The 20,740-nt window shown below is 37.6% G+C and overlaps 1 protein-coding gene across 4 annotated transcripts in view; it reads left to right on the top strand.

Moving 5' to 3' along the window:
* mctp1a (multiple C2 domains, transmembrane 1a) overlaps window positions 1-20,740 on the top strand; it is a 119,239-nt gene that overhangs the window by 20,112 nt on the left and 78,387 nt on the right. For 3 of the 4 annotated variants that reach the window (XM_086173466.1, XM_086173465.1, XM_086173468.1), the window contains exon 2: window positions 16,345-16,465. In XM_086173466.1, the coding sequence (XP_086029592.1) occupies window positions 16,345-16,465 (121 nt within the window). Of the gene's footprint in view, window positions 1-3,079; window positions 3,232-16,344; window positions 16,466-20,740 lie in introns of those variants that run through there. The other variant, XM_086173467.1, reaches the window with a different exon arrangement.

Here is a 20,740-nt window from a genome sequence, read left to right as displayed (position 1 = left end):
CTTTTCATTTGTCTGTTTGGTTGGTTTTCTTTAATGTGTTGAATAGTAAAGATTCGGTCTCTGTCTTGACAGAGTATGATTTGATGATGGAATAAGTACATACAACAAAAACTCTTTCAAACCTTCCTGCGATGGTTTATTTATAAATTTCAATATTTCATAAATTGAGGGCGCATCAAAAGCAATGATTATTTCATTAAATCTCTAATTCCTGTGCTCTGAGCTTTTTGAATGAAGTAACCGAGTTGAATTCAATTCTGCGCCTGCCCACAGGTGGCCAAATGCCAAATGAAATTCATGCTAGAACATGTGATGGGGACAGCTGTTGTGTGCTGCCATCTTTACAGTCCAACACACACACACACTTATACTGAAACACACAGCCTCGCCGGCTCGCTGTGCCTGGAAAGAGCGTCATGACTCTGCAAAGGAGGGAGTGCCGGAAAGAGGAGCGGTACCCCCCCCCTGTTGTTGTGCCCTCTCTCTGGCCAAATACTCACCCTTTGTTGCCTCTCTGATGAGACCAAAGAGGTGTAGACAAAATCAAGTGACTGTGTATTCTCCCTTCCAGAATTTCCTTCTCTATATTGAATGTCATCACCTTTTATGTATTTATGTTTCCAGTCCTTTTTTTTTCCAGTGTGTTCCCTTGCAGCTTTTTCCATACCTGCCTCTGACTTTTTTCGCTTGTGAGTCACGGCTCCAGTTTTACATTTTCAAAATCTACCACCTGACATCTTCTCTGCAGTATAACATCTTCACAACTTTTATACTTTCTAAAACACTTATTTTTCTGTGTGTTTCTCACCCATGATCCGGCTATCTTTTTTTTTTCCTATGCTCATGACTCTGAGTGAGGACCACACTACAGGTGTGATGGCAAAGATGGATAGTCAGATGGCATAAAAGCAAGGCGGATGGAAAGTGCAAAGACAGCAGGAGAGAAATTCAACTGACCTATTCATTATTTATAGCTTTTCCACTCTCACAAGAGGAGAATCCATGATATTGTATAACAAGGCTGACCTACCTCAGTATGATGTGAAGAAAGCGAGCCCTTTCAGCTGGAATTATATTTTGATGGTGTTTAGTTTAGAAGTGGAGGTATTAGTTCTTATATGGCTTAACAGCAAATTCTATTAAGTTACATAACAGTAAGGGCTTAAAACACCAGAAAGCTTTGTATCCATCTTATACACTTTTCCTTTCATTCTGGTTGATACTCTTTCATCACACATCACACCTGACACCTTCCTCCACCTGTTCTGACTTGTTTGCGGATGTTTCTTTACCTCTTTTCCAACCTCTCCATTGCTCTGAACTGTTAACACTAAGTGTTAAAAATCCTCTACCTTCCTTATTTCTACTCCCTTTTTTCAGTTCCTTTTCCTTTACACACATATATTCTACCTCTCCTTTCCACGACATACTTTACCTCTCTTTACCTCTCTAGATTTTTCTCCACCTTTTCCTGTCTCTCTCTACAGATCAAAATGTCATCTGCAAACATCATGCTGGTTCCTGTTTAACCTCATTTGTGAGCCTGTCCATCATCAATGCAGACAAAAAGGGGCTCAAGGCTGATGCAGTTCCACCTCCACCTTGAACTCCTATGTTATATCTATGGCACGCCTCTCCACTGTCTCACAGCTCTCTTGGATGTCCTACACCACTTTAACACACTTCTCTGCCCCCCTCCAGACTTCCTCATAGAGTACTGGTGTTCCTCTTTTTTTGGCAGCTTGTCATATGCTTTTCCTAGATCTACAAAGTTATAGTGCCACTCCCTGTGACCCTCTCTGCATTCATCTATCAACAATCTCAAAGCAAATTATATATATGTAGTTCTCTTGGCATGAAATCATACTGTGGCTCACACTTCCTCCATCAGTCTAGCTCAGGTGAGGGCAAACTACGGCCCGCAGGCCACAGCCGGCCTGTTGGTCTTTTTAATCCGGCCCGCCAAAGATTGGTACAGAATTCATACTTGATGAGAATGAGTGGATCAATGAATGTGGGAGTTCAAACAGGAGATTATTTAATTTTTGGCGCTACCTGAGAACACTTGAGAATTTTCTTGAGCTGAATGACAAAGATTGGCTTTGTGATTTAGCCTTTATTGTGGACATACTGACACACATGAATGAGCTGGACGTGAAGCTACAAGGGAAAAACTGGTTTGCGCATGATCTGCAAGATAACGTCAGAGCCTTCAAAACCTTCTTCTTCTTCTTCTTCCTCTTTCGGCTTTTCCCTTCAGGGGTCGCCACAGCGAATCAACTTACTCCATCTAACCCTATTCTCCATATCCTCCTCTCTCACACCAACTACCTTCACATCCTCTCTCACTGCGTCCATAAATCTTCTCTTTGGTCTTCCTCGAAACCTCAAAACCAAGCTTGTTTTATTTTCAAAGTAAATATCAGACAAGTCTGATATTTACTATTAACAAATGTTTTTTTTTTTTCTTTTACATGTATCGTACCTTGTGGTGACCCGGCCCATCTGTCAAATTTTAAAAAGTCAATGTGGCCCCTGAGCCAAAAAGTTTGCCAACCCCTGGTCTAGCTTTAACGCTTATTTCCATTTACCTCAATTCCTCTATTGTATATCTACATTTTTACATGTCTTCCTTGTTCTTGAAAAGTGGTACTGGCATGACTGGCACTTAGAGCATTAGCTTTGCAAGTTATAATATGCTGTTACATTATAATAAGCTACATTTCACACTTAGTCCTAAGAACTACAAGAAGTGAAAATGTAGTAGTATATTTGAAATGAACAAAAACATATATAGAGAATGAACAGTGAGCCTATCACATACAGTATAAAGATTCCTGACTGCTGGTGTCCCTGTCTTTTTTTTGATTCTGTGTCTTACCAGTAGCCAAATGGATTTGTACAGTTGTGTGTGTGTGTGTGTGAGAGAGAGAGAGGGTAAAGAAAGAGAGAGAGAGAGAGGGAGAGAGAGAGAGAGAGAGAAAGAGGGCAAGAGAGAGACAGAGAGCAGTCTGCTGAGTTGTGAGGCTGTGTGACTGTGAATAACACAGCTGGTTGCTCTTTGGGATGTTTACGTGTATGTGTCTGTGTGCGTGTAAGCAGGGTACGGAACGACTGGAGTGTGTGCATCTTATATAGCTGAGTTAGCTGGCAGCTGCAGTAGTACAATGAATTGTTTTGTGTGACTGGATGTTCATGATACCTCTCTCAGCTGCAGGACGAAGCCTCACTGTAGGTATACCCACACACCCACACACACACACACAAACACACACTTTAAAGATACTGATTTGCTGTTAACCTGCTTTTATTCCAGGTATTCATTTCCTACTATTCTAAATGCTGCATTCAATGTCATGATAAGCATTGGTTGTAAAAGAGCTTTCTTTTCTTACCCTCTAAGCGTAACAGGGGATAAGAGACAGCTGTGGGAGGTGCAGCAGTAGGGATTAAAATGTGCTGCACATCAATGAAATGTTCACAAATTTGCATGTCAGACAGATTTTCATACAAAATTTCCATAAGTAACTGCTTTGCTTGTGAGGTAAACAGTAGCGCACAGGTGGACAGGGAATGTTTTGTCTTATTTTCAATAGCATGGAAATGATCAGTGATATATAAAGTTATAGTCTTGCAAGAAATAAATGAAAAAAAAGGGAAAGGCATGTTTAAGAACATAAAATAGTGACTGTATTTCCTGCTCCACCCATGTCAAATATCGTTGAATTGGCTAAAGCATGAAAGAGATTGGAAAAGAGAGTATTTTTTTTTAGTAAAAAGAGCCTATTGTGTTCTACAGATTTGATTCATAACCCTTGCCTTCTCTGCGTTGCCTGGCTTGTAAACTGCAGTATTGGTCCCTTAATTCTTGTTTTGAGGGCTGGGTGCCGAACGTGCCCAGCATAAGAACAAAACAACAGGTACTGAGGAGAAGGTTGTCAGGAAAGAGGGAATTACGGGAGGAAAATTATATGAAAGGAATGAAGGAAGATTTCGGCAAAGGAGGCTTAGAACAGCAAAGATTAGAAAAAGTGAGAGAACACACCACAGCATGTAAAAATATATTAGATTGTCTGAATATGGCAGAGAGGAAAGGTTTAGTGAAAGCGTGTCTCAGCTAATGATGTCCTGTTCATCATTAGTAAAGGTATTTATATTCTACTGTGTTTGGATGCCAACGGGAAAAAAGAAAAAAAAACTTTTCCAAATGATTCTGTAAACTTTACCGTTTAAGTGACAACCAAAAATTTTTTCTTCCTTTCCAAGAAATGGCTGACTGAAAAGCAGCAACTTATCTTTCTAGCTTAAACATAAGTAATATGGTGTGACTGAATATGTTGCTTTATTATTGTGAATGTTATTGTTGCTTTAATTTCAGTTTTTTTTTCAAATTATGAAATGCCTATGTCTGCAGAAAAGTCAGTAATATAAAATTTGACAAATCAAACAAATGTCAATAATTTAAACATCTTAAGGAATAGAAATTTGTCTGGATTCATTTTGAAAGTTTGGATTTTGAATGTAATCCTTAATTATATCTGAAAGTTTCAGCAGTAAAACTTTGCAGCTACAAATGGATTGAATTAATGATTTTTTTCCATTTGACTTACTGCAATCCCTGTCATGAAGTTTCGGTAAAGAATCACAAAATCACTGCACCAATTCGGAGAGCGATCGGAGTAAAGCTATTTCAACTATATAAATAGTTAAAAAATCAATTCTATCTGTGTATCAGAATAAACCTCATCTTGTTTTGGTTCAGGTATTGATACAACTACTAATTACAACCACCACTGAAAATACATGTGCATAATGTACATGTATTTTCATGTACATAAACTGCAAAGCTAAAACAAGCTAACAAAAACAAAAACAAAACAAAAGGGAAAACAAGACCAATTGCTTTTAGACTCTAATAGAAACTCACTTGGTCAAACTCACTTAACTTTCACTGAGTAGGTGAAGCTGGGTTAAAATCACTATGAATTGAAGAATTCGCTGTTTTCTATCCTTGAAAGTTTTCAGTTTATTTAACAATGACTCCTCTTCCACATCATGACATGTTCTGAAGTGTGTGGTAGTATAAGAGAAAACGGGTTTTTCCATCAGATCTACACTCTGAATCATGACAAGCCAGGAAGTTAAATTTATGCTGTCAGAGCAGTCTTTCCTAGTAAATGACAATGTTTTCTGAGACATTGTCAAAGTGTTTGTTAAATGTAATTAAAGTAGGGAATCTTATAACAAATGGGGGTCCATATCTCTGGACACCCAGAGGGAATGCACCTTTGGCGGCAAACAGCGAGACATCTGCACAAATAAGCAAGCACATCAAGAGATTAGACACAGAATCCCTTCTGTCTCCTTAGAGTGGATAGTGCAGCCCTAATAAATGAAAAAGTTGATACCAATCTCTTTTTTTCTGAGTACACTGCTGTTGAAATGTTTCACAGAATAACAGGAAATATCATTTCTATATTTCCATTTGTTAAGCTCATATTTGGAACTTACAGAAATATACAACTGATTTCACAAAAATTGAGTTCAAGGCTACTTTACAAACTCCAAGTATTTGGCAAATTGGTATGAAACCACCTTTCCCCAAAATTGCAAAAAAATAAGCCAAACAAAAATGCAGATATAATCTGTCATATAAGATATTAGTTATTTTAATTATTTGTGCAGATTCCTTGATTCTATTGATAGTATAATAATCATATAAATTTATTCTATATTCAAGAAATAAAATAAAATAAAATATGCACATATTAAATTGTCCTTTTTGTGTAGATGCTTCAGAATAGGGCACATCAGCAATGTTTTTGGTGCCACATTGGTCTACTAGTAAATTGCTGTGCCAGCATTGATTGGGTCAACATGCATGTGCAGTGTGTGTGTGTGTGTGTGTGTGTGTGTGTGTGTGTGTGTGTGAAAGAGAGAGAGAGTGGTGCCAGCATGAGCTCAAAGTGGCACTGAGCTGTTTCTTGTTGGGTAGTAGGTTGCTCTAGATGCAGGACTCCCCACTGTTTGTGTGATATCAGTGACATTTGAAGCTCACAGCTCAGTTTGTTTCCACATCCAGCTCCATTGTGGATATCTAATCAAAGGAAAAACCTGCTTTTGCTTTCTGTTGAAAGTATCTTTGTTTTGTGCTAGATCCTTGACATCTTGGAATCCCTTAAATTCAATTTTTTAGCATTTATTGGCATGTCTATATGTCTCAATTTCTTATCCCTTTGTTTCATTTTCCATCTTTTTTATTACATTTCCTCTCTGACTCCATCTGTTCATACAGCTTTTCAATTAGATGTTTTTTTTTCATTGATCAATCTCCATCTCTATTTTTCTCTTTTAAGCTGTCAATCATCCTCTCTTTGGCTTAAACATGCTACTTTTCCCCCCTGCTCTTGTTTCACTTCACCCACCTCTTCTCTCAGTGGCAGATGTTTTCCCTTCATTATTTATGAAGACTGGCTGCCTTGTATAGGTGTCTGATGCAGCAGAGAAGAGAGATGCCACTCAAGCATTAATATGTGCACAATTACAAGCAAATCGATGCCTCATGTGTTTTTAATACTTATGTATTTTGAGCAAGTGCACAGAATCTGTCATACCAATCGTCATGCAGCAGAATATCTTTCTTATGTTTGTGGAACTGGATCTGAGTGATGCAAAATTAAAGTGTATATTGGCCCACACTGTATCACCGAATTTCTTTTGAAATTTTGCAAAAAGTGATATCAATCCCTAGACCACGGATAAGGAAAAGTCACCCCAAGGACTCAGACAACACATATCTATTATTTTCACAGACCTATTATATGAGTTCCACTTCTGCTGGACTCCGGGATCATTCCTGAGCAGTGCAGAGATTTTATTGAAACACACAGTTGGCCAGAGGTAAAAAGATGGCCTCCCATGTTCTGTTTCAATCTGATTCCTATATTGTTTAGAGCATTTTCTGTGTTGTTCTTTTGTGATTTTCGCTTTGTGGCCAACCTAATTTTTTTGCTGGATATTATTTTTCAGTGGTAATGTATCTTCTTTTTGTTTCTCTTGTGTTTTCCTCCATGTATCAAGTTCTCAGTCCGTACGAGCCTTTCTCTGATCCATGTGTCTACTCCTCTGATCGGATCCTTCATGTTGTACATATATCACTTGTAGTCTTGTCACCATTTGAGAAGTTGGCTCTTTCACTAGTTCAAGTATTTCTAAAATTGAAAGGTTTTTCCTGGATTTTAATTCTTGTTTAGCTTCTGTGATTTCAAAATTTGACAGTGCCGTGTGTATGTAAGATCCTACTCTAATTTAATTTTAATTTAAATGACAAAAATATTCAGTTTACATTTCTATCTATAATTATATAGAAAAGATGATAATCATATCATATCATATTGTGGTTTTAATGTGCTTATGTATTTGGCAATGTGCGTCACAATTCCCTGAATTTGCCTGAATGTGACTTTAATGAAAATTAAATAAAAGAGAAATTGAATGACAATAATCCCCACGCTGCAGAAACACAGGCATATAGACAACCCAATCCCTATAGACAACAACTAATCCTATTGTGATGGAAAAAAGTCTGACTGAACAGTGTCAGTGAGTGGAAGTTCAGCAAACCCTTGGAAAATAATACTTCTCGTTATTTTAAAACAATGATGTACTTTGCAAAAGCATATAAGCTCTCTTGGGTTGTTAAACATCGTGGTGTACCATATTCAAAGGTACTCATGTGGGACTCTCCATAAACTTTTAAGAAGTCTGTTTCTGGTCGTATCATTCAGCTCCCCACCCTGCCTGCTGAGGTGGACTTTGTAGCAGTTTTAACTGAGACTAATTGAGTACCCTCATATAAAATTGTTTAATCAAGGATTTTCTGTGTTAACCATTGTGCAGTCTTTGGATTCTAACATGCCACTCTAACAAGTTCTATGATCTTCGACTTTTTTTTTTTTTTCCATTTTCAGATATTTTTACACAAGACCCCTTTTGATGAGGCAGACTGAGAAAAAGATACACGGATTTCGAAGACTTGAAAATCACAGATTTATCTGCCTCATGAAAATAGACAACAATGAATAGAAATCCAGAATCAACAACCAGCCTTCCAATAATGTGTAACCTCCATAAAGAGTATAATACCTAGAAGTTAGAATGCAAATGTAAGCATGCACACGCTGAAAGAAAATAACTTAATCTTACACATCATTGAATTTCTAATGAAAAAGGCCTCTGCGCTCTTCTGGCCTCTTGAACAATCCTCCATTTAAGCAGTTTGCAACACACAGGGTCAAGACAAACATCTGTTACAACAACTGAGAGAGAGATTCTATCTGCAAGGATAGAAAATGGTTAATGCCACTTAATGTGGCACTCAGATTAGTCGATTAAGGGCAGCTGGGGTGATGTCAAAGCTGAGATAATGTAGAACACCGAGACTTGTACATCTGTGTTTCCTCAAGACTGTTATTTCACGTACAAGTCAGCAAGATTTGTTGTAGTGTTATATAACACATGCATGTACGTTTCTCCGCAGAAAGCTTTAGTAGAAGGCACAACATGCTTCCAAAGAATTCAGTCCACAGAGGGAGATTATGTCTCCCTCTTTATTGTCCAGTCATTCTGTTTATCGGCCATTGTCCTCTTTAGTCCTTGCTTTTTTTCTGCTTAGTCTTTACTATTTTATGGTAGACTTAACAGCAGTATGAGGCATGAACCAGACGTATTTAGTATGTCCATGTCATTCTTACATGAGCCGATTCTCCACAGCTTTGCTAAAGCAAATAAAGACCATTACATAATGGCACATGCACCATCATTAAATGTATGCTTTGGATTTAACTGAGATCCAATTTTTATAAATAAAAATAATTTTGATGCACAAGCTGCCTTTATTAATTTTGTATAATTGCTTGAGGATCAAAATGACTGATGCTCCATACTCTGTACTTTAACTAATAGTTGGAGAACTACAAAATATAAGCCTTATTGAAATTCACAGCTCTGAAATGCTGGTTTAATTCATTAAAACATAATGCTGGCTTCTGTTGATAGCTTCTACCTAGCAGGGCAGCTGTTTATCCTGATGTTTAGGAAATTCAAAAACACTAACCCACAGATAGCAAAAATGAAGTCTGGATTTAACTAATTTCATACAAAAAACTCACTATGATGAGTTTTATCTGCTTTACTGTCCGCACAAAATTATCTTGATTAATAACTAAACTGACAGACAGTGGGCTCACTGACAGTGGGCTCTGCTCACATCAGAGCATCCATAGATGTCATACTTTCTTCTTGATTACATTTGTTTGAAAAATGTAGGTGCTAGTTGTTGTTCCAATTAATTTCACTTTTGATCATTTAAATATAAATTGATATTTTTTATAAACCTTATGTAGTTTCTCAAGTACGCTTGAGTTTCAGTCCAGTTTTCTTCATAGAAGCATAAACAAAGAAAAACGGGTGCACTGAGGTTAGGGGTCTGAATACTTTGTTCAGTAGGTTGGCATCCTAGTTATTGTACTGTTTTATGAATTACAAAAAACATTTATAATACATTCATAATTCCAAAGATCGTAGTTTTGGAGCTACTTTCTTATTTCACAATATGACAATTACACAGAACAGTGACTCCAGAGAGACCGTTATTTCCCTTGTCAACATAAGATGAGAAGATGAGATGTGACAGGATGGTCGACTGCACTTCTCCTGCTGTGTGGGAGATCCTTGGAGGCAGATAGGAAGCAATTCAGCTCAGATATTCTTTTTTCCATTTTTTTACTTGTAACGGCAGGCTTTCCCACACAAAAACTTTCAGCTCAACAACAGGCAGTGGGAAATCACTGATCCTCAGTGGAGGAAATACTGTTACTGGAATCCCTTTGATAAAAACAGCCTGTCAAAAATGACTTGGTTGTCATTACTTGATAAAAGGAGACCCTTTAACTTAGATTTCAGTTACAACTGCCAGACTAATATCCTGCTGCTATCTTAGAACAATTTAAATGAGAAATATTGGCTTTTATTTGTGTTAATACCATTATTTTTCTTAACTTGAACTAATCCTTTATTTTAAGAACACTATTAATTTTTTCTGGTGACAATTAATTTGAAATCTTATATCAAATACAAAAGGATATTTGATGACATGATTTTCTGCTCACTGAAGGCTACGCAGCACTTTCTCAACAAGAATGACCAATCAGTGTATTTCAACAACCAGGACATCTCTCTCACCAAAACACCTCAATAATTTATTCCATGCAAGCACTCTTTTAGTCCTGCACTGGGGTGAAATGCTTACAGTGTAAACTCTTGTACAGCAGACGAGCAGTGCTGGATTAGTTCAATTTTTTTGGATGAAATTACGAGGAGTGCAGTTATCAGGTTATCTCGATTTTGTCATCTCCATTCTACTCTGAACTTCATGCAAAAAAGTGTGTCTGTTCCAATACTGAGCCTTAGCTAGGACCTCACTGATAAAAATTGTAAGCCAAAGCAGAGAGGCGAACTACAGTTGTGTAACTATTGTCACCTACCTGTCAGTTTCTTGTCCTATATTTAGTGATTTAGTTGATAACCAGACACATATGTGGAGTGGTGTGTCGCGTGATTTAATTTTGCAGCTCAACTAATTTTGTCAACGCTTTGTTAAAAAACATTCAGTTACCTGACCTTATTTTAGATGAAATCAAACAATCGTGGTCAGTTAAACAGAGCTGTCAAAACACCCAAAGTAATGAATATAGCAGGTACTGATAATCATAAAGCAGGAAAGAAGGTGCAAAACCTGGAACTTGCTTGCTATCACATGGAAAAATGTCGCACAAGGCTAAATATAGACTTTCCCCCCACATGAAAACATCACTGCCATGGTAAGTCATGAAGATGAGGTAATATATAACTCTGGTTTAAATAAAATGACATGGCTTTGTAACTAAAAAAAATGTATTTTCTGTATTAATTTCCCTTTACAGTCAAAAGAAACTGCACCTCTCAAAAACTTAACCAACACTATCCAATCCAACTGAAGACAAAATTGCATGTTAATGCCAGCCACTGCTGTCTTTGAGCGCGGCTAATGTTTGTTTGATACGAGCATTAACTTTGACGCATCAACTATTTCTGTGTATTTGCTGAATTTGAAACTTAATACTTGAGTATTTCCAAGAGACTTTAAAAGTTATTAAATCTTGTGTTTATTTTTAATTAGCTGAGAAAGGTGTGTACAGGTATGGGAGGAATTTAAGTGTTGATTTATTTGGGGTTTTCTTTGTGATGGTTGGGTTAGTGATGGCTTTGGGGAAGATGCTCCCTTTGTGTGCTATGTAGGGCCAACCAGAGGGTAGCATTTCAAACAGGTGGTTGCAATGAGGGAAGTTTTTCTTTGATGATGAAGGTGATGTGGTTGATGCCCTGCTAAAACTTCATTAAGTCAGTCTGTGTAAGAGAAGATGATGCAAATAATAAGGTTAGATGGATGAAGATTATTCACTGTGGTGACCCCCCCATAGGGAGCAGCTGAAAGAAAAAGAAGAGGAATTACACAGCACTAAGAAACAGGCCTCCATTCTACTGAACTGCATTAAGCTGCTCAGAAACACAATGCAGCCAATCCTGATAATCTATCCCACTCTCCCCACACTTGATATGCAAGCAGATGATACAGACATCTGATTTTTTGTGGAAACTTAGTGTGTCCTCTTTATTATCAGCAGATAGATAGATCTGAGCTTCTTCCATCCTTGGCCACTTTACCTGAGGAATTAATTTAAATGAGTTTCTTGTACTCCTACCCTTTGTAAATGCAATCAACCAAAGCAAAGTAGTCAGGAAGTTTTGGTGGGTGACACGATTAAAAGCTCGATCTTGAAATCCAAGGTGTACAGTTTCTTCATCCCCTTTCGGCTTTTCCCTTCAGGAGTCGCCACAGCGAATCAGCCTTCGCCATCTAACCCTATTCTCTGTACAGTATGAACAGATATTAGGATAAGATTATCCTAGGAGGTTGTCCACTGTTACCTATGACAAAACAGACATGGAGCTCCATCCATACCAATATCCTTCAAAATCATAGTTAGTGATTTGGGGATGATGGTCTGGCTGACAATCATCCTGGGCAGCCTCCACAGGACTTTTGGGTTCATGAGCTTACATGATCAGAACCTGCAGCCTTGCCCTGGAGAATGTTTTCCAGTTATATCATTACCAGGCTCGCCATCACAACCTTGCTGGGGATTGTTTTTGGCTGTGTGGTGGGGTTGTTATCAGAGCGGCACAGTAGCTTCTTCCTCTTCTTCTCCTCCTTTCGGCTTTTCCCTTCAGGGGAATCAACCTTCTCCATCTCACCATATTCTCTGTATCCGCCTCTCTCACACCAACTACCTTCATATCCTCTCTCACTACGTCCATAAATCTTCTCTTTGGTCTTCCTCTAGTCCTCCTGCCTGGCAGCTCCAATTCCAGCATCCGTCTACCAATATATTCACTATCCCTCCTCTGTACATGACCGAACCATCTCAGAGAGCAGAACAGTAGTAAATGGGTAAAATTTGGGGTAATGTAGGAATTTGTTGGGTATGAAAACTGGTCTGGGTCAAGTGTTGAGGCCCTGGAGGGGACCTGACGCACACTCAAACACACACACAGACACACACACACACACACAAACACACACACACACCGATGCAACTATTAAAACAGTTGCCATGAGAGATGGTGTTGTTGATGGCAGATGGAGATGGAGAAGGAATGTGTTGATGTAATGTTGAACCTTGTCATAAAGGTATTCTGTTGACTGCAAGCTGCAATTGATTCAAAGAATTTGATCTTAAAATCAGTTAGTGTGTCATTACAGGAAGGTTTGCACTCAAGTACCTAGAACATTTTATATACTGTGTTTATACAGTTTAAATATATATTCAAAGTGCTTGGCAGTTGAATCCTTCTGGGTCAAAGCCATTTGTTGCTTGAATGGAACTAATTTCCATTAAAAATGTACAGTGCAGGCTGCACTTCTACAGCCTGACACTGCAAAACAAAACAGCCAATTAGTTTTGCTGTGTTCTGATAATTTTAGATTTCTCCGATGTGTTAACAAAGGCTGAAGATCAAAAACTGCTTTGTTCAGAAATGCCAAGATCTACAACCAGTCAAAGTAAAGTAAAATTAAACAACCAGTCGTAATACCGCATCAAGGGCCATTGAATTCATGAATCATCGTTACTAAAATTGAAGGTGAGTTATAAAATGGAATTTAATCTAACATGGGGTCATCAAATTTGCACCAATTCTTTTTGTTGCTGATTACTAGCACTTGGATTAGCAGTTATGTTTTCTTTATCAGTCTAGAACAGAGCTCTCTACTCATTTCTTTGTGGCATTTACAAAACAAAAACAAAAAAAAAACCTGTGTACATGATACTATGGTTAGAGCTTTGCTTGGATCTTACTGCTTTCTTGTATTTCCTCATGGGAAACACCAAATTTAAAAAAATAACTGCAAATCCGGATATTGATTTTTTTTTTTTAATTCATTGCTGGTACCATTTGACCACAGTCTACAGTTGATTACTGAGTGACTTTAACAGACCAAAGGATGAATCACCAAATCCATAGGATCATATTACATTTACAGACACAAAGTGACACAGTATTTTGCAAAAGCATTTGAGTTCTGTTTTAACTTATCCAGTCATGCAGCTTTTATTGTGTTTTGACCCAGACTGTTCACATTATATTTCTCCATATATTTGCTGAGCCACTGAACATTTTATCAAATGAATTAGATATACTTTCTTGTTAATTTAATTTTGTTCTATTTTTTTCAGAAATTCTGCTGGTTTCATAACAATTGTATGCTAACACTTCTTTGGCTTTATTATTACTGACATTTTTGATGTTTTGTCTTGACACCACAGCAAATCTTATGCTTGCCTGCTTGTGGTATCTGTTATCCAAGATATGAAAATTATCAAGGTAATGTGTCTCCTTAGTATTAAGACGGTCTAACTAACTCTGTTGAAATATTTTTAAGTTGCCTCTATGAAGAATTGGCCTGGGTTTATTATAACGGAGTTAATGTTAATTACTCGTTGATTCACAAAGAAAGTTTAAATATCACAAATGTCTCAGCATTTAGTAGAGTTTTATTTCATTCAAAATAATCTTTGAAAGAAATGATACACATCAGACAATTAAAGTCCCTTTGGATAGCAAAACATCATAAATAACTGACTTTGTTGAAATATTTTTAAGTTGTCTCTGCGAAGAATTGGCCTGGGTTTATTATATCGGAGTTAATGTTAATTACTCGTTGATTCACAAAGAAAGTTTAAATATCACAAATGTCTCAGCATTTAGTAGTTTTATTTCATTCAAAATAATCTTTGATAGAAATGATACACATCAGACAATTAAAGTCTCTTTGGATAGCAAAACATCATAAAGCGATCAATATTTTATTACATTCACAATTATTAACCAGCACCCCTAAGTTAATTTTCGGGTAAGAGGCGGTGTTTACCCTGGATCCTTCACCAGTTGATCACTATGACATATAGAGAATTTTAAACAACAAGTTAAGCACTCTGGACAATTTTCGGTCTCCAGTGAACCTATTGCATGTTCTTGGACTTTGGGGAGAAACCAGAGAAAACAAACACCGACACGGAGAGTTTTGCAAATATCAAACATAAAGCCAACCTGTTATAGTTGAACCATATACCTTCTTGCTGCAAGGCAGACGTGCTGATCACTGCACCACCATGCTACCTGTATTTGACCATTTTTATCTGTAAATAAAGAAATTCAACAGTTCATTCAAAAAGACAGCCATTTTGGAGAAACCAATGCTGTCATCATTTTTGTGAACTACTAATAAAATCCAAGCAGGAAGTATATATGTCAGTAACATTTCCATTGCTCTCTCATTTTAGAGAAATTAAATCTTGATCTTGTGTTTTGGCTTTTCGTAGATTACAGGGCTCATTGGCTTCTGTCATGTGGGAGTCACACTTGTGCTAGTATTAATAGTCTGTTCACAACCTCCCAGTGGACCACTTGCAATTCCTTGAATCTCTTTTATCAGTTTGTGGCCCTTTTGAGGGTGACAGCTTGAAAGACATGAGAGTGGTGCCCACGCATGGTTTGACTAATGGGGAAAAGAGACAAAATCAGGGAACCTATGAGATTAAAGAGATTGTGCTAGATGTTGGATAATTATGTAGATCATGATGGACTCGCTAATGGCTCCAAGGGGAGCCACAGAGACAGTTAGCAGAGCTCCCCATCAACATGTAGCACAGCGTTGACCTCAGGGATGCAGAGATAACTCTAATGCCCAGAAAAGGAGATTTCATGCTGTCTCAGATGAATTGATATACTCACATATGAAATTAATTATGTAATTCAGTGGTTTTCCTTGGAGCACACTTTCAAAGAAAAACAGATCCTCCGATCTTTGTGTGTCTGAAGTGTGTCTTTTCTTAATTAAAAAAACATCTTCATCCATCACAATCTTTTGTACCTTAACCACCTGTTTTTTTCAAAAGGACCATGTTATTTCTGAGCTGGAAGATACACACGTTTGTGTAAGTTTCATTACAACAATGTGTGTCAATAACATTTTCAAAACAGATGAAATATAATGATTCAGACTCCAAGCAACATTTTTTTTTCATTGTATCTTTAAAAAAAATCAGTTTTTTATGTTAGAAAAATAATTTAACATTTTTTGGTATAACATTTCTTGTATGTGATTTAATTTAGATATAGACCTTGGAGGATCAAGTGACAACAATTCTTTTTTTTGCAATATGATTGCAGGCCAGGCTTACATCATGTGTACACCAGTATTGTGCATGAACTCCTACTTTTTGCTTTCATACAGACCTGCGATTATGGGTATATATCATCAAGCACCGGGCCATGCCGCTGCATTCACAAATATTTTTGAAAGGGGAGTCAGTCTATAGGGCCAAGTAAATTCAAGCTTTGTTTTAATCTGTTTTTGAAATGTCTTTGCCACTAGATATGCCATACTCTGCTTTTTTTTTTAGTAAAAAATGGAAACCTTTATGAAGAAAACTGGAAATCTTTATGGGAAGATTTATAGCACCACACCCATGAACGGATACCGCATTAAGTCATTCAGTGACGTGATGTGTGGTGCTCTTGATGGAATCATTTCACAGTTCCAAACTCACTCAGGCAATAACCTGGTCATAAAAACTATAATTCTTGACCGAGTTGGTTTCCATGGCTCAGCACCTGCAGGCAAGCCTCTCATCACCAAGCACAATTACAATCACGGACTAAGGTTAGTCCTTTTCTCTGCAGGGCATCAACATAGCGGGTCCGAGTAATGCAGAACCTCCCCCTCGTCCTCCCAGTCCAGCCATGTATCAGCTGGATATTGTCCTAAAGAAGGGAAACAACCTCGCCATCCGAGACCGCACAGGTAGGAGTTGTTTTCCGCTCTCATTCTTAAATGTAGTAAAGTCTGTGCAGATTGCTAAACTTGTGCTACAGTCATTTTCAGTCATCTTAACTGTTTTACAGATCCCTAACTCTATTTTCTACCTTCTTCTATTTTTTTTCTCTTTACACTCAGAAATGTTGGTCTTTAACCACTCTTTTAATCAGGCGTCTCTTTCTTAGTTCTGCCACTTGTCCTCAATTTTATGGAATTATAGCTCCGGTATGTCTACAACCATTGACTGTGTGGGAAGAGGGAATGATTCAGCACAATTCCTTAGAAAAATTAGAAAAATTTTACTTTGGCTCCAGCAAAACACAGAAAAACATGGGACTTTTGTCTAATTGTCTATATGTCTTTTTTGATATTGATATTGTATTTTCTTTAGCTCACTGGCAAAATGGTTAATCAATGTAAACTAAAGTTTTAACATATGTGATGCCAAACAAGTGTAGTTGCTCAAGAGTTTTTTCTCGCATCTTGGAGGGATTGCGGTTTTACCTTATATGCAATGCAGATTAACGTTCGAATAACCACCAATACTGCAAGAGCACATTATTCTGTTTAAGTTTTAATTATCCAGGTGTTGTATTGAAGACAGTTCAAGCCTTCTAGTGGGGGAGTCTAGAGTGCTTGAGACTTATGTGAGGCTTGAGTGAAGCACACTGAAGTAGAGGTTTGTGAAGATATAACTGCTGAGTTCCAAGTAGAAATTACAGCTGTCACAGGTCATCTTGTATGAAATAGTTCCCCTGCTTCCTCTGGCTAACATCCCTGTGGATAATGAATTGTGAAGCACAGAGCTCATCAGTTCTGTCCTGAGCCTGTCAAGACAGCATTATAGAGGGAAAGGGAGACAAATGTAGTGGATTGAATTCAATTAGTCTTGTGACTTTTGCAATAGTCAAAAAACAATTACCAAGGATTTCCTTTGACTATTAACATGCTTACCAATTTAATTAATGCCTCTATCAGTAAATTTTGTAATGACTTTCAAAATGGTAGCGTTCTTTTATGTAAAATTATCTAGCCTTTACCAAGATGTGCTCTATTTTCTAGAGTCAGTGTTAGAGAATGATGGTTTGTATTTCAAATGGCCTTTAACCAACCTACTTACTTGTGTGGCATTGATGCTGCTGATAATTTAACCAATGCAAGCATCTCTGTCACTTTAAGGTCATTTTTTGTAGGTGTTGTCATTTATGCAAGAGAAATTAATCAAGCACACAGAGATGTGCAAAATGTAAATCAGTTTCTCTAAACATAGCACTGGGAGCTTTGTGTTCTATATCTGTGGTTATATCCTTCCTGTTGTGTGCTCTACCCAAATCCCTTGTGTGCCTAACACAAAAAAATATCCCCCTACGTGCTGCCTTGTCTATGTCTGGGCCCGGTTTTCCGTGCACTGACCATGGTTTTTGTGGAAAACAGGCTTAGGGTGGGTCTAGTCACAGCCACATCCTTCAGCAACATTTGACTAGCAGTGGCCTGCATTCAGTCACTCATAACAGAGTGTTTGTTACAGAAGATTTTATTGCCAAAACTATGTCAACAAATATCCCTCAACACCAGCATCTAAATTAGCCCATGGATACTATGGCCATCAGATGATTTTGTTTTGTCTTTATGAAATAGTTTTAAAACAGTTTCATGAAAGGAAGAGAATTGATAGCCATTTAGTCATCAAAGATCACCTAAAAAATACCCTCTTGTGATGTGATTCTGATACATACACTTTTATTTAAGTTTTTTCAGCAGAGATCGGTCTAGCTGCAGGGCACTTTTGCCTGATGCCACTCAATTGTACCATTGGAACAGTTGCAAGGTCACCAGTTTGGAGCCAAGAAATGTTTCACTTTTTCAAAAGAGGAACGTCTCAGAGGCAAAGGAACATCGATCATTCTCCTCCAGCTGGCCCTAGTTTGCCCCCGCACTACAGTCTAATAGCCAAAGGTCCCTCTTTCTGATTCCTCTGCTAAGTCTTTAAGGTCCCTCTTCTGCTTGAAGCCTGTGACAGTGTTGGAGTTGAGTAGTCACTGGGTGCTGAGTGGGTGTGAGATGTGGATGTGCTGAAGCCTAGGGTTCTGAGAAGAGCAGAGCCGTCAGTTCTCTTCTGACACCTATCACCAATGCAGGCTCTGAGGACTAGAAGGTGTGTTACTCTTGGCTCCGATAAGGAAACTATGACTTGGTTGTTGCATATTCCACATTCAAGCCCATGTTCATGTTGATAATAGTGTCTAAATACATTGTATACCTGCCTTGTTGATTGTGGCTCATTACTCTTATCTTGTACCACCACCTACATTTTCCATACATTAGAAATTTTCAGATCTTTCCTTCTTTGATGCATTTGACAATTTTTTGGCATTGCTTCCCATCCAAGCACTGTCCTTCTTAACCCTAGAAACCCCGCCAACAGTTTACTGATGTTTCAGATGATTGATGTCATGGTTCTGCACCAAACTCTGTACCTCCTACATGTACCGGGGTTCACAAAAGTTTGTCAAGTCAGTTTCTCAGTTCCTTTCTCATGGAACTGAGAACTCATGTCCTTTTTTTTGTAGCCTACACAAATGGATTTTTGGTGAGGGTTTCAGGGTATTTTAAAACAACCCCCCATCTTATTATGTAGCTGTTGGCCTGTTAGTCCATTTTCAGGGCTGCTGTTGAAGTGGTGCCGAACAGCTTCAGGATTTTAATCAGACCGGTACATTGGGAACCAGTAACTCCAGGCCTTGAATTTCCTTTTCAAGGCAGCTTTCATTAGTTTCGTGAAGACTGTCCACAATGTGTAATGTTCTAGAAGTAGCCATTTGTTTGGAAGTAATAACCTATGCTGGTCATATCTGCCAACTCTTTAAACCATTCATCCAGGCCAAGTGCAATAGTAGAGAAAGAACTGATGGGTTTTCCAACAACCAATCTATCTTAATCTATCTTATCAGGCTGAGCGGAGCTAAGACGTAGGTTTTTTGGCAAAGCCATTTAGTTTTCTTATTGTTTCATGAATCTAAAGTTATAAACAATTTGAACACGAATTATTTTTGTTTGCAGCGGATCTTGGAGATTATAATACAGATACTTTTTTCCCATAGCCCTCTCAGTTAAATAAAATGTAACTGAGCTGAAATATTGTCTGATTGCTCATAAATATATTTATGATCGTTTTCTTAACTATTGCAGCTCCAATGTGTCCTTGGAGCTGAGACTCATACTCTTATAGTTAATTATAGACAATAACTCAGTTGATATATTTCTCTGATTGAAATGTAGAGTTAAATACAATGTAGAGTTAAATACTTAAATACATCACATATAATCATCACATAATATCACCTAGGCTCTCTCATCAGTCATATTTAATTGATAATGCAGGAATTTCCTCCTACAATGCATTACCATCTATTTCTGCAGTCCAAAATTCAAATTTGAGAATTAAGAATACTAAAGAATCACATACACAAAGTTTTCCCTCTTTTCCAAACAAGCAATTTTGTAAATGTCTGATGCAACTCATCCTACACGGGCTCTGAGATGTTATTTCATATTGTGGTTTGAAAAGCCTTAATCTATATAAAAAAATAAAATCTGACTGGTTGCTACCTGTTTTGAAAACATTCTCTCCCTCCAGAGTTACATTATCTTGGTTCCCATACATGTAATTACATTTATACCAGCCCTTGCTTATATTTTTTGATTTCAAATCTAAGAAATCTGCAATGTACATTAAGGTGACCATGGCTGACGGCTGATGGCTGGCTCTCTTTCTAGAGCTAGAAAATCAGACTGAAATACACATTTCCTGTCATCTGGTTGCTGTTCAAGACAATACTTTGCAATGCTTGAAAAACCTTGTAATTTGTGCAATCCAACACTGCAGAACTTGGGGATTGATTTTGCCCAATATTGTTTGTTCTTAAGTGTGTTGGAGTCCAGGACAAAAGATCCAAGAGGGGTTACCCACAAGTATTTCTTACACTTAATTTGAAAAAATCCAACACCAGTAACAACCCTATAAGTTAAATAGTAAAAATCCTGATCAGATGAATGAGAACAAACATACCCAAATTATTCTAATCACATTTTAGGAATACACAGAATAATTTATAGTTCATAAGCAAAAATCTCATGGTCCCAATTCTGATAAGGTTGATAAAGTTCTAGTAAAAATAATGGAACTATTTTGACAAAATAGCCATAAAAAAGATAATATTAGATACAGTTAGAACAAAGAACAAGAATAATAACATCAAA

Source organism: Fistularia commersonii, chromosome 26, assembly GCF_037954325.1.
Source record: "Fistularia commersonii isolate RoL2024-O1a breed Wild chromosome 26, RoL_Fcom_v1.0, whole genome shotgun sequence".
NCBI classification, from domain to species: domain Eukaryota; kingdom Metazoa; phylum Chordata; class Actinopteri; order Syngnathiformes; family Fistulariidae; genus Fistularia; species Fistularia commersonii.
This window is presented reverse-complemented; position numbering and strand designations above follow the sequence as displayed.